At 36.9% G+C, this 24,167-nt stretch overlaps 1 protein-coding gene across 2 annotated transcripts in view; it reads left to right on the forward strand.

Moving 5' to 3' along the window:
• Nucleotides 1-24,167, forward strand: part of FAM193A (family with sequence similarity 193 member A) — a 78,956-nt gene that overhangs the window by 45,047 nt on the left and 9,742 nt on the right. Inside the window, exons 8-18 of one of the 2 annotated variants that reach the window (XM_074904403.1) lie at nucleotides 3,376-3,520; nucleotides 8,350-8,427; nucleotides 9,990-10,102; nucleotides 10,250-10,492; nucleotides 12,436-12,589; nucleotides 12,691-12,870; nucleotides 15,854-16,105; nucleotides 18,476-18,674; nucleotides 19,929-20,201; nucleotides 20,532-20,814; nucleotides 23,059-23,245. In XM_074904403.1, coding sequence (XP_074760504.1) covers nucleotides 3,376-3,520; nucleotides 8,350-8,427; nucleotides 9,990-10,102; nucleotides 10,250-10,492; nucleotides 12,436-12,589; nucleotides 12,691-12,870; nucleotides 15,854-16,105; nucleotides 18,476-18,674; nucleotides 19,929-20,201; nucleotides 20,532-20,814; nucleotides 23,059-23,245 — 2,107 coding nt within the window. The remainder of the gene's footprint in view (nucleotides 1-3,375; nucleotides 3,521-8,349; nucleotides 8,428-9,989; nucleotides 10,103-10,249; nucleotides 10,493-12,435; nucleotides 12,590-12,690; nucleotides 12,871-15,853; nucleotides 16,106-18,475; nucleotides 18,675-19,928; nucleotides 20,202-20,531; nucleotides 20,815-23,058; nucleotides 23,246-24,167) is intronic. The other variant, XM_074904404.1, reaches the window with a different exon arrangement.

Below are 24,167 nucleotides of genomic sequence, written 5' to 3' on the forward strand. Positions count from 1 at the left end.
TTTTTTTTCCCCCTTTTTCTCCAGGCAGGTAATTCTGTTGCTATGCTCAATAGCATGTTGTTCAAGCACATATTTTCTCAGTGATCTGTGTTTGACTTCCTAGTACCCCTGTCACTGACACTGTATCCCTCAGTCATCTCCATGCTTTCTGACAAGGCTTTTCTGGATTGTTTTCATTTCCCTGTTGTTCTCACCTGCTACTGCAATTGAAGTCTGAGCAACAGAAGGTGTTTCTCTGCAAAACTTCACTGTAGTGACAGCTACCTTAGAGGCTTAAATATGAAGTAGTCAAAATCTCTTCCTGCAGGAATTTCTTTTCCAGTTAGCTCAATAGCTTTAAGGCTGTTTCACACAAACTGTGGTTTTGCCTAGATTGATTTATGTGATCTATGGTTTCTAGTTTATATAGTGTATGTCTTGTTTCTCTTCGGTAAACATAGATTATGTCTGTTTTCATGGACTCCCAGGGTTTTACTGCTGACTTCTCTGGGTCTTGAAGTAAGAGAATTAGGTGGCCTTTCCAGAGAAATTTTTCTGGAGGATAATCTGCCTTCCATTGGGAATTGGTGGAAGAATGCTCCATCAGAGAGGCCTCACATGGAGAAGCAGGGATCAGCCTATTCCCCTGATCATTTGGTCAGTAGAGAATCATTTGCATGCAGTAGAGAAGGGGTTGCCAGACTTTTTTTACTAAAGAGCATTGACCTCATTGTTTTCTTTTCCTGAAGAAATGTGAAATAGCATATTGGCATCTCAGCTTCACTTAGATTTTGGGTGTTCACCCTTTCTCCCATCCCTTACTCAAATTGCTATATTTTTTGTGCATCTCTGGGTCTTTCAAAATATATAGTTGGTGTGCTGTGATTAGTTTCAAGGATGCTTATCAGATGTCAGACCAGAAGAGATGTTCACTTAGGGAGGTTTAAACATCAGCCTTGTAGGGATGGACATTACTAGCTGATACAAGATCAACTGAGTCAGTATTTCACAGGACTGATTATCTACTCAGGATAAACTACCAGGGTCTTAATGTGTTCTATCTTGTTCTGCTACCTAGTCAACACCTCTGGTTTGTTTAGGAGGCACACTCAGTTGTACAATCTGCAGACCAGCTGTAAGAGCTGTCTGTATGCTTATCAAGAGTTAAATAATCAACAGACCTTGTAGGTCAGACATAGCATTCCGTAAGGCTGTGTTTTCATAGTAAATATTAAGGAAATCCAGTTCTTTCATAGTCCTTCCTGATGCAAATGGAATAAAGGAATTTCATTCCTATATGAAAGGTTTCTTAGAGGTTAAATATCTTGAGGTAAAATGCTTTTGATTACATGCAACCACTGACATGCTTCCTACACTCAATGGATTACTTTATTGGGGCTTGATAATGAAATAACTAACTGATATCAGGGGTTTTTCTGCCTTGGGGCTTTTCTGTCCTCTTTGCTTTCCCTGTATGGGACAGAACAGTGTTCAGGGTTTATGCACAGCTTCAGTTAAATGCTGTTGGCCAAGAAATTCTGGGTTCCTGATCAAGATACATAGGCATAAAGTAGGATCTGTGTTAACAGGTATGCCTGGAAGATTCAGTTACTGTAAAGTAAGCAATTATGCTAAGTTTTACATATGTGTGATGTATTCTGTTATCTTTTTTTTTTACTGCAGTCCAGGAGTATATTCCACGTCTGTTTTCAGGACTGAAATATTACCTAGATTGTTGCTTTATACTTGCCTCGAGAGCCAAAAGTGTATTTACTTGTAGAATGTTAACCTTTTACTCAAGAGTTAGAATAAAAATTGAAAGTGTAAATGCTGTGGTATGGCTAACCTACAGTTTAAAAAAAAATTCTTTTGCTTCCAGCTTGAGAGCACATTTAAAGATTTTATGCACTAGTGTTTGAAAGAATAGTACTACTCAGCAGCAGTTGTGAAAAAAATTCTTGACATCTGTACAGTAGGGATCAGAATTTCACATAACTGCATAATACCATAAACACAGGCTTCGAGAAAGTAAAGTGTGATCTAGTAACAGGAATTGACAGTCCTGATAGTGAGGACTGATGCTGAGGAAGTGTGGTATCCTAAAGTCACCATATCACTTTAAATTGCTTTTTGTATTCTACCCAACATGGACTTCCCAAGTTGTTAATGCGCAGAATTGCTTATGCACCCTTCTGAAGTGGTTGCATTGCAGGTTCCGAGCAAAAATAACAAAATAAAATCAGCTCGAATTTATTGGCAGAGTCATGCTAACAGCTGTAACTTAATGCTTACTGAATTGTCTGTTTGCTCAGCTCTTCATTATACTTAATTGCCACATTTAAATTAGGGGCTTAGTCCTTTGCCAGATGATAGGCTGGCCTATGTGGTTCTTATGTAGGTTTAGTATCTTGTTGCAGTGGAAGTCTACAACAAACCTTCCTGAAATACTGGAACTGGACTTACATATCAAATTTTGAGATGCTTGAGTTTTGTTTTTCAGTATTGGCACCAAACAACCTCTCTACCTAACTAATTACCAATTGGTTTTCTCTTAATTACTGAGTAGGAGAAATACTGAAAAGCTTCAGTTTATTTGTGGCAATTTATAGGTCATGACAGTTCAGTGTATTTTAAACATATTATCAAATAGAATTTTTTTCTTTTTATTTCTGAAGTCAAGATTTCAGGAGTTTGCTTATTTACTGAAGAATCTTTGTGATGATGCAGTGTAATAGATTTTAAAGAAATTTGCTGTACAAAAATGTAATAGGAGACAGATTTACCTCTTTCTACTATTTCTGGGGCTCCTTAGAGAGGCAGTCATCAGTGAATGGCATAACCACATTTTGAACTTGATGCCACTCAAGTGTAGTAGATAACTGCATGCAACCAAATTATCTCACTTGCCTCATTTTATAGCACTTCCCCCAGCTGTAACTCCAACTCGTCTAGTAATCTTTTTAGCATTGATCATGAGAGTTCTGATTAACAAGATTCTGGCTTTATTTTTACTATATAGCTGTTCAGTAAATAGTCAACATGTATATTTAGCCCATCAAATTTGGAAGGATAAATATATCAAGCAACAAAATTTGAATAAATACGGCTCAGTAGGTTTGACATCTGGTTGCTCGTGGGAAAGAGGCTCTAGAAATGTTGCACTTCCCACATTCTTGCTATTGTTGGTTACAGAACATTGGAACAAGCAGTTGTTGGATATTTTTTGAAAAATGACTTAAAATACTCAATTTTGGGATACAAGCAGCAAAGTGGGCCTAGGTGTATCAACAACTGCACATTAACAACACTTTTTTGGCCAGCAGAACTTAAAAGCATGATTTTTTTTTTTTTCCAGTGAAATGCCTTTTCTATAACAACTGCTATTTGAACTTCTAGGCTTGGAACAACACACGATTCCTGTAGTGAAGATATGTATAGTACCTTGCTACAAAGGTATCATCAGCTGGAACAGGAAATGGGTCAAGTTGCTGAAGCATGGCTTGAATGCCAGAAAAGAATAGATGATTATGTTGAGGAACAGGTAAGAATCATGTAAATAGTCTCAGGACTGATTATGTGGGGAGCAGCCCATGCAAGGTTGTGTCTCCAGTGAAGACTTTATAAATTTAATAAATAGCAATTTAATTTATTAAATATTACTTTATATATTTTATAAAATATTTGTATTAAAAATACAAAATATTTAATATTTTCATCCAGATCTTTGAAGCAACAATATGTAACTTTTTTCAGAGCAGAAAGGAACACTAACATACAAATACATAATGGTGATTGTACAGAAACATGTCAAATTGAAGCAGGTTGTTGTGCCATTGTTTAGAGATGGTCTTTGAACGTTTTTGAATGACTTTAGCCTGTAAATTACCCATAGCACAGTAATCTAAACGCTTTTGTAGATGACAGTAGGAAAAGGTAGAAAAAGAGAAAACCAAAAACCCTTAAGCTTCCAAAATAGTAATTGCACTAAATGAAATTCAGAGAGATTGCTTCTAAAAACTATTGCATGTTACATAGGGTGATGATGACTTTTGTACAGCTGTCAAAATCAGAACTCCAGAATCTCACAACATAAATATGAGACCTCTGAATTTATGCTTTTTTGATTATGTTCTGATAGCTCATTCTTCTGAGTTTGTGCTACATTTTATAAAAAAAATCATGTTGTGCTGACTCCTACATTGTCAAGAGCTTAATTTTTGGAAAAATAGCTGTCTACTTTGCAAGTGGTTGGTTATAGTCTTCCAAAATTGCTCATGTGCTTTTTGTCTCAAGTTTAAAGAACCTGAATTTTTTTTTTTTACAACACCTCAGGATAGAATTTTGAACACCGCTTAGTTCAATCTTAAGTATACCAGAAGAAAGAATTTGTCTTGAAATAACTAAAGATACAGAATTTTATAGAACTTTTCTTGTATTTTGCAGTTTTATGAGCATTAGGAATATGGACATCCAATTTGAGATGTAGTAATGCTATGTTATTCCTACAGATAAAAAACATCAAGTCTTACAGCACACTGTAAATGTCCTTCAGAAGCTGTTCCCTGTGATGAAGATTTAAAAGAATTTTTACCATTAATTTCAGTACCTTCAAGACAGAGACAGGACATGACTAATTTTAAAGATTATTCTGTATTTGGGGTGTGCATCTGTGAGCTATCAGTTATGAAGTTTTCTGTTGGTCTGGCTACTTTTGTGCACCTAAATATTTGATTGCAGCTCAGTAACATTTCATCATCTCCCATTTTGTGCAACTGGTCATTTTCCCCATGGTGTTAGGGTGTCCTGGCTGGCTGATACTGCCTCTCCAGTAAGAAAGGGAGCGCAGTTCACTTGTCATCATTCACTTACTTGTCCAAAAGATGGCATTTCTGTAGAGTTACATTCATATCCGGACTCTGACTGGTTGATCTGCAACACTTCAAAATCAACTCTTAACTTATTTTTCTGTATTTTTGTGTATCAGGCGACCATGGAACTGCCACAAGTACTGTCTTAAAGCATTTTTTAATCTGCTCAGTGAAGCCTGTATCCTGATGCAAACAAACCCATCTCCCATTTGGGGAAACGTAATATGATGATTTCTTATTTCTAATGACCAAAAAAGCCTGCAAGGGGGAGTGTGTAGAAGAAACAATTCTAAAACCTAAACCATCAAATTGTCAAGGAGACGTTTATATTGGTTTTTATATGTAGAAAGAACATGGTCATAATTGTGCCTTAAACCCCCTGTTGGTGATAACCTGTGGTTAAACTTTCTTGATCAGAAATACATCATTCACTGTGACCATCTTACCTGTATTTGCAGTGATTTTTTTTGTCATCAAGGTAGAAATCAGAAACCTGGCTACTGTGGAAACTGTAGGTCTTAACAGTGAATGCATGTTCTCTATTTGCTGGCTTTTCTTGGTTTAACAAAATTGTGAGGTTTTAGTGCTAGTGTGACAGAGGTTAGAAAGCAGACTGTCACAGAGAAAAACGTAAGAATGGTCCTCGTTTATCTACTATGGAACTCTACCAAAATTTTAGACAGGGTGTCAGCAGAGATAATGAATGGACCCTCCACTACTGTATGTTATGTTACTTGTTCTTGAGTAAAAAAGCTAATAGCTTTTACAAGCAATACAAATGCTACTTTTATTTAAGACTCTGTAAGACAGCTGTGCCATGCAGACATGCAACTTAATACAACGATATGTGTGTATGCTGTAATAAAATTATAATAAGGGTTCGTTCATATCAGCACCTGTATTCATCACATGTTAAAATCTAAGGAAGATATTTAGGATATCAAGAATACAGGAGAGTTTAAATGTACTTCCAGATACTATTTTTCCTACTAAATTTAGACTGTGTTCAACTCGGGAGGTCCTAAATATATCTGGATCACTGCCATAAGGAATGGCTAGATGGTCATGTGTACTTTGTGTGAAAGTGTTTCCTTTTTTTTTTGTTGTTTTTTACTGCTGGCTCCCACAGGAGAAAGGAATACAGGAATGCCTTTGCCTAGCTCCACAGGAGCCCAGGGAGAGCTTCTTGCTTGTGTCTTCATATTTGTGTGGAATTCTAACCCCCCCACACCCCAGTCCTTGTGAACTTAACAGAAAAAATAATATTGTATGGGCATAATTGTTTTTCTGTGTTTGACAGCTATATAAATACATTTTTTGGGTGCTGAAAGTTTGTGATAAGAGGTGTTATTAGCTCTATTGAAACAAGCTAGGAAAATAGATCAGATTCACAGGTGGAATTTGGGGTGCTCAAATGTGCTATCCATATTTGATACACTTCAAAATTTGGAAATAACAAGCATACTGTAGTGTATGTATGAACATCAGAATTCTCACAGGTCATCTAGTGCTATATGTCAGTTCTGACCAAACTGCTGGCTTTGTTTCATTATTAAATCTATTTCAGAATGGAAAAATACTTGTTCACCTGCCTGTCTCACTTTATCATGTCTTGTCTGATAGATCTCAAATACATTTTAGCCTCAAATAAACAGAGGAAGGAAGAGGGTAGTAGTGGACCTCTCTTCCCCACTGAGCATCAGTGGTAGCATATTCATTGCAGATGTGCAAGACTGAAGTGTAAATTTTTCCTTCTGATGTAATTTGAATTTATCTCCCACTCCCCAGCAAAGTTCTTGAGATGAATCATGTGGTTTGTGTTGCAGCTGCTTTGCTCTGCTGAAATAAATATTCTTTGGGGAAAAGAAAGAAAGGAGAGAAGTGATTTCCTATTATTTATGGAATTAATAATTTAAGATACTTGCAGACATGGGGTATTGGAAAGGCTGTAAAGTTGGAAGTAGGAAAACTTTAGCTTTGGCCTCTGTTCCCATTAATACTCAAGAGTACCAAGACTTAAACCGTGCTGTTTTCTTTGACAGTTTCTTGGCAGGCTTGAGTAGGCAGCTCCCAGTTAATGCACTGGCTGTTTTAAATGTCATTCTTTGGCATTAAAGTCTTCTCTTATAATGTATGGTGAATGTAGGTGCTTGTCTTTTGATGGTGAGGATTCAGCTAGGTGACAGGGCACCTAAGCCAGTGAGTGTTGCTGTGTTTAAATATACCTCAAGGGTTGTCAGAAGCTGATCATACAGTCAGGATGAAATTTCTTACGTTCTTGGCTGCAGGCTCTGCGGTACCTTTTACCATGTCTAAGAAATGGTTCAAGAACATTTCATGCATGCTATTTTTTTTAAAAAAAAACAACTATGCACATGAAACTCATTTTTTGGTGTTAGTGTAACCTCACTGGAGCAAGGAAAATCAAAATGCACGGTAACAATTAGAATTACATGCTGCTGATGGTTTCAGAAATTCATTAGGCAAAACTTTACCACTTAATACTGTTTCAAATCCCCAACTTAGAATTTCATTTTTGCAAGTTAAATAATGATAATAGCAATAATACACTTAGGTTAATAGTAAGACTTTAAACTTTTGACCAAATATGCATTTCTGGAGGCATGCTTTTGAAGAAGGGAAAAAAAAGATTGCTAGTCATGTAACCAACTGGGCTTGGCTCATGTATCTTTATGAAGCAATTTGTTATATTCTACAAGGTGGTAGATTTTTTTATTAAGTAAATGAAAAACAAACTGTGAAAGATAACCTAGATAGTAGTTTTTCCTCACTGAGGTAGTGTTTTTTAAAATGCTTCAAGGAAAAACAGGAGAAGCTTTGTTCTTGCATTTTGCTGTGTTAAAATCTATAGGAGATTTTGCATTCCGTCATAGTGAATTTATTTGCTAAATCAGAAAAATACCTTTCATGTAAAAAAATAAGGGGCTCTGTGAATTTATGGTGATGTGATTAAGAGTAGAGTGATTATTAAATATTTTTTCCAGCCTTAGATAAATCACAGGCATGAAATACTTTGAGGACTATAAGTGGCAAATAGTGTTAGTCTGGGTCACTATTTATAAGTTTTTTGACTCTTCGGGTGGTTCCACATTTGGTACATCAGAGTTTGCACTTGAGCCTGTGTTGAGACCTTGCCAAAAGTACTGTACCTCTAGATTTTAGTGGATTTTAGTGGATCTGAGATGTTGAGGATTTAGTGTCAATCACATTTTATTGAAAATGTCATGAAAATATTTAATGAAAATAAATATTAATGTAAGAAATAACAGTGGAAATAATTGAAAAATAGTATAAATGAATATAAAGTCTTACTTTTAAGTGACTCAAATCTTTAACATATAAAATACATTTTATATTGACTTATGTAAGTACTTTCAAAATTGTATAGACATGCTAGGTTTAATCAGACTGATAGACCAACTGACAACAGCATAGGTTTTCTATGATTAAATCAATGAGTTTTCCTTAAATTCTGTTTTAGATGGCAATGAAAACAAAGCAACGAATGCTAAAGGAAGACTGGGAATTTTTTAAACAGAGGCGTTTTATTGAAGAGCAGGTAGGATTTTTTTTATACCATACTAAGTTATACTAATGCTTCATGTATATTTGTAAGCTGCAAACATACGAGTGTAGTGTATTGTACTAGTTCTGTGATCTAATTCTGTAACTGTGCCAGGCGTGAACTTTGTTCAGCTAAAATACAGAGAAGCAAGATCTAAGAGTATGTAATAATATGTAATCTCAGTAACTACAAGGTAAAAACATAAGCACCATAGTTTTAGGATTGAATACCAGGTGTTAAAATTCTTTATACAATAAAAGGGGAATTTTTAATGCCTTAGAGTGGGATCCAAAACAGCCAATACATTGAGCATGGAGCTGCCTTAATGTACGTGATGGGGAATATTGTGCTTGAGAGTTTAACAAATTCTCTTGTGTGTGCAGAGCTAGGGAGGGTGAACCACGGTAGCAGGGCAGATGATTGCATCTCTTACGACTCTGGAGATGGAGTGGGGAAGAGGCTGAGAAGAACTATCTGCCTTTTATAAGCTGTAGCCAGAGAGGGGCCAGTAGAAGTTCCTAATTTTTTTATAAAGCTATTTGCTGTTTAAGACACAGTACCCTAGAAGTATTCAAGTATCTATCATGCTTTCCATAAGAGTACAGTGTGACTTGGCTAGAGTTAAGACTGAATGGGGAACTTCTCTGTTCCTGCACCACTGTGCAGAAAGAAATATTAGTCATGAGTGAGAGAGAGTATGCAGTATATTTTAATAAACTTAAGATTAGATTGGCAATGTCTCATAGTAGTTACCAGTAAGTACTACTTCCTGTAAGAAAACATAAGCCTGTGTTAACCATGTCTTCAGAACATCTGGTATACAGGGCTCCTCAGAGGACTTGAGGAAGAATCCTCTTTTTCCTTGATCCTAATTGGGCTTAAGTGAGCTGTAAGTCCATGGCTGCTTAGGTAAGGATCAGGTCTGGGCATCTGTAGAAGTGGATGCTTAGGCACACCCTTGTTTAACCTAAGATTTGTAGGTATCTAATGAAATTAGGTACTTTCGGGATTAGGTCTCTTCCAGGTGGAGGTTGTTTGGATTATATTTTTTCATTAATGCTGTTGAGTCCTGTTTCGGCAGCTACTTCATTCCTTGAATCTATCCCACTGTGGCTACAGAATTAGTCCTAATTCTTTTTTGCAGGCTAAGGGTGAGTTTGCATTCTCTCTCCATTTGTCATCAGTGTCCTTTTGCGCATACCATGTAACAAGACAAGAACTGCTCAAGTTTGGAGTGCATCAGCAGAAATACCACGCAAGATGCACATAAAAATAAGTCAAGGAGAACAACTTGGCCACTTGTTTATTTCACTGTAGAAACATACTTTCTTGGAAGAGTTTCAGTGCTAAATATTTTTTACTTGTATCTTTGAACTCCTTTATTTTTGCTCATGATGAAAACACCACCTTCATTAAATTATTCTGAATTATTCTGCTTTTAAAATATTTTGCCAAAAGAACTCTTTGTGACTATGTAATTTGTTAATCATGATGTGCCATTGAATTGTTAATGGAAAGACTTGCACCACTAAAACTGCCTTTATAATTTACTTCAGCTTAATAACAAGAAAGCACTAGCTGGGGAGAACAACTTCACAGACACAATGAGACACATGCTGTCATCACGTTTGAGCATGCCTGACTGTCCCAACTGTAATTATAGAAGAAGGTGAGCTGATATTTTTAATATGAAATCGTAATAAATCATTAATTTCTTGTTTGAGGAAAAAGGAAATATATTATTGGAACAAAGAGTCTGGTTACTTCAATGAATGCTACTTAGTCATAAAAATCCATAATCTCAATTCTTGAACAGATGTACTTGTGATGACTGCAGCCTTTCACACATTTTAACATGTGGCATCATGGATTCACCTATAACGGATGATATCCACATTAACCAGTTACCACTACAAATTGATTCTACTCCGGATTATCTATCTGAGATCCGCCCACCCAGTATGTCTTCAGCAAGTTCAGGATCGGGTTCCAGCTCACCTATTACAATTCAGCAACATCCCAGACTGATCCTCGCAGATAATGGTTCTGCACCAACTTTGTAAGTTCTTTTTTCTGTTTTAAAATTTCGTAGTGAATTGAACTGAATCAGGCAAGTTGCATTGGCTGACTATCATTATGTAATGCTAGTTTTGCCTCAGAAAATTATTTAGTAATGGTACTGTATTCAGCAGACCACAACCCCAGCACTATATGTTGTACAAACATAAATTAAAAAAAATCCTGTAAAGTTCTTCAGAATTTTTTAAGATGTTGATTTAACAGTATTGCTCAAAGTGTGTATAGTAAGTATTTTCCTCCTTTGAGATTACAAGGACATCAGATACTGATTTACTTCAGAGCATCATTTTAAAATCTCCCATTTTCTTAGAGTGAGCAAAGGAACAAGTAATCTTTTCTTTGGGGGATCGTCATTTCATATGAATCAGTTCAGTTCCAAAAAAGGCTTTATTAGGAGGCCTTTAGGATTGTTGCAGTTGTGTTAACCTGAGACACAACTATTTCTGATGCAAGACTATCAGAAGTCTGTGCCACCTTCTTTCTTTTATTCAGATCACAATGACAGTCAGATTTGAGGCGTTAGTCTAATGGTAGACTTTCGCCCCTTCCATTAATTTTGAAGGGTTAAAACTGCTTGGTAGGCTGGCTTCTGTATGTGGTTAGGGTGCAGCTGAACGACAGTCTCCTCTGTCATGTGATATTCTAAAGGAATATTTAGAAAAACCCAACTTCAATACTGATGGGAACACTAATGAAGTACCTGTTAGTACAGTCAAGGAAATTGATGTTTGCATTCTGTGTTAATATGTGTGATGAACAAGGACAGTGCAGATGTGTGGGATGTTTCTGATGAATATCACTTCACTAAGCTCAATTCCTTTAAACATTTACCTTTGCATGTACTACCATCAGTGGTTTAATCATCTATAGCAGGAGTTTAGTTTCTGAACCCATTTGGGGATTGCTTGAAAACAGATTATGTGGTGGTACGTTTAGGTGCATATTCTTAAATGTGTGGTTTGTGATTTCTGTAAACTTTCCTTAGTTTTGGTGCTGAAATGTCCAAAATTGTTCAATTTGTCTCTTCAGAAGCTTGTTCAGTTGAATCCATGTATTATTTAAGAAGCCTATTTTCAGGGAAATACCACTGCTCCTTGGGGAAGGGCCATTTTATGTCTCATAGTATCTGCTGTGTTTTATTTCCTCATTGCACATTTGAAATATGCCTAATGGTGCCATCATGTAATTAAATTTTGGCACAGTATCTCATGGAATGCAAAAAGATAAAGTGCACAGTTTAAGAGCTCTGGATTGCTGTAGAAACATTAACTAACCAATCTTTGCAACACTTCCCTGGAGCGGGTAATTAAACATGCATGTTCTTTTACTAGCTGTCTATATGGAGAAAATTTCCATTAAGGATTTTAGAGCAGATTCTAAAAAGCACATAGAGGTGGGGTTGTCTAAGAACTAATTCCTATTGAGAAATTTCAGGGTTAGTGTGATGTGTTCAATGTTCCCTACCTACTGTTAATGGTTTGACATGTAATGTATGGAAAAACCTGTATTTTATATTCTACTTTTTTCCATTTCACACTTTCTCTAAAGGAAGTCATTGGCATATGGCTTTCCTTATCAAATTAAAGGTCATCCATATCCTGGCGTTATTAATTCTGTAGATTCTTGGTCAGAAAACAGTGGTGGGAAAATATTTTACACAGAAATAAGTCTTACTTTCAATCCAGTTGGTCATTCAGGCATGCAACTGCTATATTCAGTAGGATGATATGGCAGGTTGCTTGATGTTACTTGCTTGAAAAAATAAGTTCAGTTAAACAACTTGGAAGACAGTCCTTTGACTCCTAATTGGAACCTTTTTACAAAGGATGCCCTCAACTTTGTTTCATTTTGGTGTTCTACCTGCTTTCACAATAGCTGAGGTTACTGAGCGCTGTGACTGATCAAAGCCTCTTTTCCCCTCAGTGGTAGTGATGATGAAGATGTTGCACCGTTATCAGCAAAATTTGCTGATATCTACCCACTGAATAATTATGATGACGCAGAGGTGGTAGCCAACATGAATGGAATTCACAGTGAGCTAAATGGTGGCGGTGAAAACATGGCATTGAAAGATGAGGTACAGCATTTACGGTGTCGTATCTTTTTCTGGCAGTTGGATGTGCTTGCTGGAGAAGGGTCTGTCCTTCACCCCTATGTTAATGAGTTAATGTTGTCCAGTCTCCTCAGGTGAGCAGTACTAGCAGCAGTTCCTCAGAAGCAGATGATGAAGAAGCAGATGGGGAGAGCAGTGGTGAACCACCAGGGACTCAAAAAGAGGAAATGTCTTTAGGAAAAAGGGCATTAAGGAAAGATGAAGCAAAAATGGATAGTCCACCACCTTCTTACCCCAGTCAGCAGGTATAGTAATTTAAAAGCAACCCTTTTAGTAAATTAATTTTTTAAACTTGGCTGCTCAAATGATAATACAATACATTTACATCTTCAATTACATCTTTAACTTCTAATATATTATCTAGCAGGTAGGTATGATACCTACATTAGTTTTCAGCTGATTGTATATTTAGATAATATCTTCCTTTAGTCAAAACTTGAAATAAATTATATTGAAGGGGAAAAAGTAAAAGGGGAAAAAAATTATTCCTGTCTGACTGAGAAACAGAATCTTAGAAGTGTTTCTGCTTGGACACTTGTGCTTGGTTGTTGTTAAATATTAATGTTGAGTTATTTGAAATTAATTGGGACGTGGGAGGGGGAACAGATGATGTGAGTACTTAGTTAATGGGCACTTTTTAATATTATATCTGAGGACTAACCTTCCCTGTTGAAACCCTATGTAGTTAAATCTATTCCATGACTTCTGGCATGGGTCTTGGAGTGTTTGATTTCTTTTTAAGTGGTTTAAGATTATTAAGCTCTCTACCGTGAGGTCATCAAACCACCCAGAGAACCATGCCTAGAGTATCTGCTCAGTTTGTAGTGGTGTTTGGTTTAACAGCTGATCACCAAAGCAAAGCATCTGATGGACTTGTCTTTGTGACTGTGTGGCTTTTAATCTAAGTTACCCTGCAGCTAGAACACAGGCTCACTACTTTGAGAGAGAACATACCAGTCGCTTTTATTGCTTATTGTATAAAAGAACCCACATTGGAGGGGGCATCTTTGAGAGCTTAGATGACAGTCAGGTGGGAACTCCCATTAGATGTTCCCCTGTGGTTAGGATGTTTGTAAGGCCTTCCACTGGAAGTATTTTCTCATGTTTTAAGAGTATTAAGCTGCTTTTCTTTCAGTGAGTATGTTGAGATATTTTTCTGTGTATAGCTGACCAATGGCTTAATACTTAACATGGGCTGAGACCTCTGTCAAAGTGGTTTGAAACTGATGAACAGATTCAGCATTTGTTGTGGAAAACTAAATGAGATTATGTAAGCCTACTTGCCTTAAGGAAGTGAACTAAAATACAAGATAAAACTGCAGATTTAACCTTTCTCTTCTTTGTTTTCTGTGAGGAGAAAAAATAGTCTCAGAATTTTTCTGAGGAACTCAATGTTTGTTTAGCCTGGTTTTCTAGTCAGAGCTGAGTATCTACCCTATAATGCTGCATCCAAGAGATAGATTTCACTGGTACATGTCACGTGCATTTGGGATTTTTTTTTGGCATTATCTGCTGGGGTTGCTCATTTACTCAGTACCTTTATTTCTCTTTGCATTCCTTTGCATGCTCAGTACTGAAAGGTTTGTCAGAATTGAATTTTGAATCTCACCATTCTGTTTGACTTGTCTTTTCATTTTCATTTGTTAGTAGATTAGTATTGGTTTCTTGATAATACCAATTTTTTAATGAGAAGGTTATTTTTTCTTCTCTATACACCTAATTTGATCATTGTATTTGGTTTATGAAATCTTTGGTTGTTAAAATACACCTTGTGTCAAAGGCTCTAATGCTTTTACAGAATAATGGAGAGTTATTGTTTCTGAATGGAAGGCATATTTAAGAAGAATACCACCTGTCAATTCTGATGTAGAAAGCTAAGTTAGCTAATGTTGCTTTTTGGAAAAACATGTACATTACTAGGAAAAAGCAGTTGGGAAGTGTTCCTGGTATGGCTTCTGGTAGAACTATCTTCCAGTGAAATGTCAGATGACAGTGGCAGAAAAAAAGTGCTGAGCTGAGAGAGGGAAATGGAATTGCTCTTTCCTGGGGTGCTTTTCTTCCAGAGTCCTGAATCCTTTCGACAGAATAGAGGCTAATGATACCTCAAGATCAGTAAAAGTTACTAATAAGGCATGGATTTCTCAGAATTCATGTGATTACAGAATTTTTTGTGATCATTGTCAGCTTCACAGAATCACAGAATAGTTGAATTCAGAACAAACATCTGCAGATAGTCTAGCCCATCCCTCCTGCACAAAGCAAGTCATCTAGAGAAGGTCAGTCAGCACTGTGTCCCGTTGGATTTTGAGTATCACCAAGGATGGAGGCTCAGAACTGCTGTTGGTAACATGTTCCACTGTTCAACCACTCTCACAAATAAATTCTTTAAGTTAGAGTGGAATTTCCTGTGTTTCAGTCTGTGCCCATTTCCTCGTGTCCTTTCATGGGATACTAGTGAGAAGAGTCTGGATCTGTCCTCTTTACTCTCATCTTCCCCTCCCAGTCAGGAAACACACACTGCTAACACCCTCCTGGGTGTTCTCTCTTGAAGCTAAACAGTCCTAGCTCTCAGCCTCTCCTTGTATGGCAGATGCTTCAAGGTCTAAATCATCTTTGCTTCTTCACTGGACTCACTGCAGTATGTCCGTGTCTCTGGTACTGAGGAGTCTAGAACTGGACCCAGCACTCCAGATGTGTCTTACTGATGCTAAATGGAGTGGAAAGATCTCTTCCCTTGACATGCTGGTAGTGCTCTGCCTAATGCAGCTCAGGACTAATTCTGACTTTATCAGCTAATCAACTCTTATTACCACTTTCTACACATATGTTTTATTTTTTTTTATAGTGGGTAATTAATTGCCTAGTAACAATCAAATTCTGTCAGGGTTCCTATTCCTGTCTGTTCTTGGTTATTTGTATCAGTATCTTGCTTGTTGTCACTGATAGTAGACATTAAATGTCTGTATAGTATGAAATGCTGTCAATTTTTAGGGCATTCTTTTCTTAACTAAGATAAAGATCCTCCACTAGTGCTTTTACTTCACTGCAAGGTTTTTCCATCAGTCTTAGGTGAAAGAATTCTGTGGATGCTCTGAAAATATTGATGTATGCAAAATGAAATAATATTAATGATTATTAAAAGAGGATGGAGGAATTAGCTGACTTTACTGATTGTCAAGTAGATTGAAACAGTTTTGGGTTTTTTAAATTATTTTTATTTTCTTACAGGCTGACCAAGGTCCAAATGCTTGTGAATGTCATGTTTGCAAACAAGAAGCCTCAGGTCTAACAGCGTCTGCACTTGCAACTGGACGCCTGCCTGCTGGCCACCAGTTTATGAATCCTGAAAAACCTGCACATCCTGCACTTCATCTTTATCCTCACATCCATGGACATATACCATTGCATACAATTCCTCATCTGCCTCGTCCACTTATCCATCCCACGTTGTATACAGCTTCTCCTTTTACACACAATAAGGTAAGCTTGACGGAGGAGGGGATGCATCCTCATCCCAGGAAAAGTACTGTACACCTGTATAAACCAGCATGACTGAGTATCGTTGAAATCATGACAGTTGATTTAAATTGTGATCTGTTTATAGTAGTCCTTTTGAAGGGAATAGGACAGATTGATAATTGGTGAAAGATTCATACAGAAGGGCTAAGGGTAGTTTTTGTCAGGAAGACTGATAATTTCCCTACTGTGATTAGAAAGCATGTGAAGTCAACTGAGACTTTAGTCAGTGTAATAGGACTAATTAAATCTTCATATGATATATATTGAAGGTCAAAATTTAATATCCTATTTTGGCAATAAAATCCTAAGATTTCCAGTTCACAATGTTAGTGTTTTGGTTTAGGGCTTTTTTTAAAAAAAATTGAGTCATAGGTGTGTATTTGTAAGGTTTTTATTGTGCATTGAGAGAACTTGCTTTTTTGCAGGTTCTGCAAAATTCTTGTGACCCAAGACTTTTAAGTAGTAAGAGAAAGATGTGGAACAAGGATTGGGACCAGGTGACAGGTTTTCAGAAGTATGAGTCAAAATCAAGATTTAGTGGTGTTAGTGTGGTGGTGTTTCACATACTATTTAAATCAGTCAGACTGTGGGTGCTGCTGAAAGGGGAAAGTCTTTGTCATTAGGTACATATTCCTGTCATCTCTCTTTTGTGTAGTCCAGCAAGCCTGTGGTTGCCAGGAGAGTAGACTAGTTCACTAAGGTGACTATTACTTTTACTGTCCTTCTTAACATCCACTTTGTTTTTCCTGTCTTATCGGTGTCCTTTCCTTACATCTGTTGGAGTGCACCAGTTCCATAACTGCGGTGTGCCAGCCTGCCATTTCTCAACCGCCCACTGCTGTTCTTCTGAACCCCCTTAATTGTTGTACCCCATCTTCTGCCGTCGTTTCAGAGCTCTTTCTACATCCCTTACAGCAGTCAGCTCAGGCTCCCATCCATCTACTCAACTTCCCATCCCTGATCTCTGCTGTCTTTCCTTTCAGAAGACTTTGTGTAGTAGAACATCTGCAGCGTACTGTCACGGTGCACCAGAAGCCCCATGCAGAGCAGCGGGCTGCGAGCATTGACTGCCTTTGTAATGCAGGCCAGCTCTATCAGTTCTGGCACAGCACCTGAACCAGCTGGGCTCCGTGTATTTATGTTGTGCTGGAGGTGTGAAGACATGTGGAAGCTGAAGTTTGAGGGAGCTTTTGTCTTTGAAGAGCCAGCTGAATTCCACAGAGCTGGTAGTGAATGACCTAATAAGACCTGTTGGATCAGGCTTGGTTTATCATAGATAAGCTCTTCTGCCCTGTGAAGTTTTTCTTTGTACCCATGTATGCAAGTTTTCTTTAATGCAGGTTATTCCAGCCCCTCCCACTTTCACCGTTAGTCAGATAATCAAAATCCTTCTGCATGGAAAAAGGAGATTGGGTATATAAGTAGTTTGCTTGGCCATGACTGCTTAGACTTTAATGTCTGAAATGACATTGGACTCAGCTGATATTTATAATATCTATATCTACTTTTTTGTAGCTTTTCATTGCATCAAATCTAGTGCAAAAATAGAACAGACTTTTTCCTTGTTTTTTTTTAATGTAATGCTTGCATTGCCCAAGGTCTCTGGGAGAAAGTTAACTTTTTAGAATGTGAATAAATAATTTCAGCAAGGAACGAAATGGGGTGATCCAGAACAACTTACCTCTGTAAAACAAGAAAAAGTGTGTTCCTGTTTTTCTTTCCCACCTGCTTCTTAAAATTAAAGGGTATATTCCTTACCTGTTAAGTTTTAAGTAAGAAACCTGTTAATACATGGAGGTGGAAAAAGCAGAATAATATAATCAACTTCATGGTTTCAAATAACAAGTGTTTTAGTTCTTTTTCTACTGTGCATATTTTCAATCCTGAAGTGTCTGTAATCCCTTTATCACAATTGTCTTATGTGGTAATGATTATCATGACACAGAGGATTGATTTTGGCAGCTTGGGCTTTGAAATGTAATAATTCCTAGCAAGTTGTACATTCATATGAATACTGTTTTTAATTAAAATTGACAGCAATATATATATATTAACCCAAGTATTTTTGGAGAACATTTTTTTTGTGTTTGTCAGTTAGCCAAATCTAAAAGCAGTGTTTGTGATTTATAAAATAGACTGTATGTGCATGTATATATATATTATCTGCATTAATAAACAACAAACCAGTCTTTTTATCATTCTGGAAATATTGTTTATTATGCTTTTTATAATGCTTTTCACAACTGAAACACTATGATTTGAATATTGCTGTTGGAGTGACTGTGTAAGCAAACAGAATATTAATGAGGAAAATACTCTTTATTTTTGTAGGCATTACCGCCAGCTCCAGTTCAGAATCATACAAACAAGCATCAAGTATTCAATGCATCTCTCCAAGATCATATTTATCCAAGCTGTTTTGGGAGCACTCCAGATTGGAATAGCTCTAAATTTATAAGTCTTTGGGGATCAGAGATGATGAATGACAAGAACTGGAATCCTGCTACATTTTTGCCTGATACAATTCCTGGTGAGGATTTGTTACTACTTCACACTCACTAGTTAAAAGCCTTATGTTTTGAAATGGGAGTATGGCACTTTTTTCCAGGAATGGTAGGACTCATCACCTTCATTTTATAAAATGGAGTTCTGGAAAAGATTTGCTGCCACTTCTACTGCAGTGGGGCTGAAAATTAAGGATGCTGAAGGCAAAAGAATAGCATGCTATTTTTCACTTACAGTCATTGTAGAGATAATCTTTGTCTTCAGAAGTTTAGGGTTGCAAAGAAATGGGAATTAAGGGGAAACTTAAATAACTTTTGGTCTTCTGCCACAAAGGCCTGCTCTTTTTCTACAGGGTCATGAGAGCACTGGTAACATGGCATTACATCCTACTTCTTATAATGCACAGAGATAACTGTGTTGTCATTCAAAAAGACAGAGGCATAAATCTAGCAAAAGATTAATTTAATCTAGGAAGCCTTTGGAAATACTAATGGTTGAAGTGAAAAAGAATAGAAAAGAAATAACAGATATCTTTCCATTCATATAACAGCAAATATGAAAATTCCTTTTTTGTTTTATTTGACTTGTATGAAAAAGGAAGCTTGGTTTTGTGTGTCAGCTTTTTTTCAGATTGATCTGCTGCTAACTTCTGTCAAGCTACTACAGTGATATTTAAAAGGAAAGGCATTAAAACCTCCAGAAAACTTCCCCAGTAGGGTAGCTCATCCATTTACAAATGTAGTTATGGGTAGCTGTTCCAACAGATGGTTAGTGGCAAGCTTGTGTGGAAGGTCTATCGCAGAGGTGCTACTGTAGTTGGCTGGAATTTCAAATAAGTAAAGATAAGACTTATGATGTTATATTGACAGAAGGATATGTTGTTTCTCCTTATAGTTGTTGCATGGCTAACCTGGATTTCAGATACTGAAGCTTATATACCTAGCATGCAAAATGGTGTCCAATTTTAATTTTTAAATTATAAATGGATAAAGGTATCTGTAGCATCTTTGCTGCTTGTTAACACACATTTAGTAGTGTTCTTAAAATTTTAACTTTAAGGTTCCTGACTTCTGCTTTGAGACATCTTAGCACTTACTGTTACAACTATATTTTTGGGAGAAGAGAGAAGGGGGGAAAGGAGGATCACTTCACTAATCCTACCAAGCCAACATTAACAATATATCCTTGCTTGCCTGCATCTAAATTATTGAATGTTTAATTCTAAATGCCATAAAGACAATTCTGTGATTCTTAATTACTACATGTATTTCAATTTAAGGGAGTGATATATTAGCACCAGCACTCTCAGAAATAAGATCCGAAGCACTTCCTACTACATCTAGCAATGAAGCAACAGCAGTTACTGACAGCAAAGAGAAAAAAAATGCTGCAAAGAAGAAATGTCTGTACAATTTCCAGGATGCCTTTATGGAAGCTAATAAAGTTGTCATGGCAACCTCTTCTGCCACTTCTTCTGTCTCCTGCACAGCAACTACAGTGCAGTCAAGCAGCAACCAATTCAAAGTATCATCCAAGAGACCTTCTTCAATAGGTAAGGCTTTGTAATTCACATATATCTTAGTAACTGACTCAAGTACATTTAGCTAACTATAAAGATCTATCTGTGTTTATTTTAATAATATTATGTATACATGATGATTTTTGTAATTGCTCCTCTTCTTCATACTCTTGAGTTACAGTCTCTCTACTCCTGGATTAAAGACCTTGATGTTAGGGTTTGGAACTGGTAATAGAAAGGTATTGAAATACTGCTGATTTTTACAGAAGCTGAGAACATCCAGCATTTTGATGGTTTGGGAAGTTAATGGAGACTTACTCCATTATTTTTAATTGTAAGAGGTTTCTTTTTTCCCCAATTTAGGTGAAGTGTTCCACAATATTAATAAAGAGGACCATAGACATTCTGCACCAGTTGCACCACGAAATAGTCCTACCAGTTTAGCATCCCTTCCTTCACTGTCTCCCGCTGCACTGTCTCCAGCGTCTACACCACATCTTCCAAATCTTGCTGCTCCTTCTTTCCCCAAAACTGCTGCAACAGCCCCTGGATTTGTGGATCCTCATTCAGGTCTTTGTCCTACTACAGTTGCACCTCCCACTTCCACCACAGACAGCTCTGTAAGTGCCCCACCAAGTGTTTGCAGGTAAGTTTGTTGTTGTAATTGGTTTTTTCTCCAGTAGAAGAGGGACTAAAATACATACACCTTTTCTCCTTTGGCAGTGGTCGTAGTGTGAAAGAAGAGCTGTCTCTGTGTTCACAAATGAGACAGTTCAGATACTTAGTATGTAACTTAGGTGAGACTTAACAAATACTGTTTCCCTTGTAGAATCTAGTTACTGAGTTTAGAGGCTTGAAAACAAATGTTTGCTCACCTTTAGAAATGTAACTAGAAGTTACATTGAACCTCTTTATCTGGGATAAATAAGTCAAGCTCTGTTCTTTCTTACTCTCGCTGCTGCAGAGGCACAAACCTGTTGTATAATGTATATGTTTTCTCATTTTGACATTATATGGCATGCAGGAATGAAAAGCTGTGCAAATATAAGGAGTCTGTAGACAGATCTAGCTCAAACTATAACAAGGTCATACATGGTCTTGAAACCTGCCACGTAGTAACACAACTTCTTGGTTATACTTAAGACTCCTTAGGTATCAGTCCCACCATTTATACAGTGGTTGTAATGTGGAAGGTTGTTCTGATTTCCAAAGGTTTTCAAAGGTCTTGAAGGTTGGGAGGAGTTTGGTGGAGCTGTCTTCTGGTAGTGTTACGTATTGTGGCAGACTGACAATGGTGCCAGCTCTTTGATGTCTGAAGAGTGTAGGCATAACAATAAAGCAGTTGAGTCATTGCTTGAAGTACTCCAACCTGTAGGGCTGTAGTCATGGTTGCTATGAGTGTAGTCTCCTGGCTACTGCAGTAGTTTTCAGAAAATTATGTGAGATTTAGGCAGAGTTAGATAACTGCATACCTGAAGTGCTTCTAAAAACACCCTTATTTCCGTTATCAACTGATTTTATTGATGATATCACAAAATGAGTAACTGTTCTTTCATGCTCAAGACATCATTGCAGTTTTGTAAAGACGCTTTCTTACCTACTACAGGGAGAGAATTGAATATAGGCTATTTAATGCAATAGAAATCCCCCTTTTATTATCATCTCTAGGTGCTAACATGATAAAACGATTTTAGTTCATAAGGAATGAGCTGTGAGAATCCAGAAAAAATTGTTGCCGTCTATATGAATTGGTCATGTGCTACAGTGCAAAAAACTGCTTTATGCTCTAGTCTTTCAATCTAGTGACGGAGCAACAGAGCTAATGAAGCCTTGGTTTCTATGGAGTTGTGTCTGTTGCTCCTAGCACATGCTACCCCACCGTGCTGCTGGGTACTGTAATACCTCTCAGCAGACAAGAAACAGTGATGCAAGGGCTGATTGAACTGAGTAGTCAGAATGTTTGCACTGACTGCGGCATCTCCTGTTATGTGCAACAGTTTTGCATGCTTTTCCCTGACTAGGGTACTGAAGCTGAACAATTTTTCATTCTGTCATGGTCACTAATTCTTGAAAAACTTACAGGGGGAGGGAAGGAGGAAGTTAGAAAGAGGATTCACGTACATCTTGCAGTTAAGATGGATTATGGCTTGTTTTCACCTTTCTAACATAAGAATAAAGAAATACTAATGCTAGATGAGTTGATATTTTTTTAAATACTTTTTATTTTTGAAGCAAGATGACATGAGTTTTAGAAGAACTGGACAGTGCATATTCTGGGTGCAGTTATGGCAAGCTCTGGAAGGAATAAACTGCTGTGTGCCTGATTATTGAAGAGTCATGATAGTATTTTCCCTTGAAAATCAAGGTGCAAACAGGGTAATAGGAACATTCTGGTTTTAACCAACCTTGAATTGTTCGGGGTTTTTTAAGTCAAGAGCTTGAAAATCTACCTAAAACCAGGGGATTTTAGAAATGAATTGAGTGCTTTGTAACTGCACAGCTCTTTTCAGACCACAAGTGATGAGATGGGCAGCAGTTTCAAAATTGTTCCATTTAAAAAAAGTTAGAATTACTACTTCTGAAACTATTTTACCTGTTTAAAGGCAGGAACACCAGTTCCAAAGCTCATTCTCTAGTCTGCTCATTCAGTGAATCACTAAATGAGTTTTTATAAATTACTTTCTCATGTATCATCTTGTCTTGCTGTTTGGTTTTGAGCATCTCCATTTGCAGGCTACTGGATGAGGGCTTTAGGATTTGACGTGTCACTGGTGGCTGTTGTCCCAGCCTGAGAGTCATTTTCCTGGTAGATGTGTTTTTTTCAGATACCTTACTTACTGAGTTTATAAAAACTTGAGGTTTTTATAAGTTTTTTCTTAATTTAACATAGTGATCCTGATTGTGAGGGCCATCGCTGTGAGAACAGTAACACGTATGATCATCAACAGTATGATGGAGAGGAGAGCCAAGATGAAGACAGCTGTTCAGAGCATAGCTCCAGTACCTCAACATCCACAAATCAAAAGGAAGGAAAATACTGTGACTGCTGTTACTGTGAGTTCTTCGGCCATGGAGGAGTAAGTTGTTGGATTTTAAACTGGTTTTATTTTCTTTTTTGTCACTTATTCATCATTGGTTGCATGTGGCTTATCAGACTGCAACTAAGGGGGTGGTACTGGAGCTCATTCAAGAGAGGTAGTAAAAGGAGCATGGTTAGAAAGTAATTTTCCTCTTTAAAATAAAGAATTGAAACAAACCTTTCCAGTTGAAAGTAATTCAGGGGCAATAAAAATGACTAAAAGATTTAGGAAGCAACTGACTTGGATAAAAGATACAATGTTTGACTGAAACTGCATGTGGAGCATTGAGCCATTTAAATAACTTTACAAAATTCATGCACTCATCTTTAGTACTGTAATTATAAATCATGTGATGAGTTTGGGTAAAAGTACATTTAATATAGGATTTTTTTAAATGTTCATAGCAATTTATGACCCATTCTCCCATCTGTAAAAATAGCAGTTCCTGAAGTATTCACTTCAAATGGATTTAAAAAAAAAATAAACTATTCCAACCTGAACTTGGGTGATGTACGTTTAAATTATGCTTTTATCAAAGGAAAACCCAAACTGCATTTTCCCTGTTTCCAGTATTACAAACCATTTTCTTTACTGGTGCATTTTGATAGGCACTGACTTGTATTTGTATTTAAGGGTTATTTTGAGGAAATTTTGAAGTTCTAAAGCATGCAGGTTATACAAAATCTTTTCCCTTATGTTCCCTTATGTTATTTTAATACTTAACACTGACTGAAGGATCTTTAACTTCATACCAGTAACATGTCTGCTGAATTCTTGTAATCATATCTTTTCACTTGCACAAATGAAATGCTAAAAGCTGTTAAGTTGCCTCATTACATTTTTTTTCTTAAGTTAAAATTTCATTTTTCTGATGGCCTCATTTGTACATCTGTGTATAGTCTGGCTTAATAATCAGTTA

Source organism: Athene noctua, chromosome 4 (assembly GCF_965140245.1).
Source record: "Athene noctua chromosome 4, bAthNoc1.hap1.1, whole genome shotgun sequence".
NCBI lineage: Eukaryota > Metazoa > Chordata > Aves > Strigiformes > Strigidae > Athene > Athene noctua.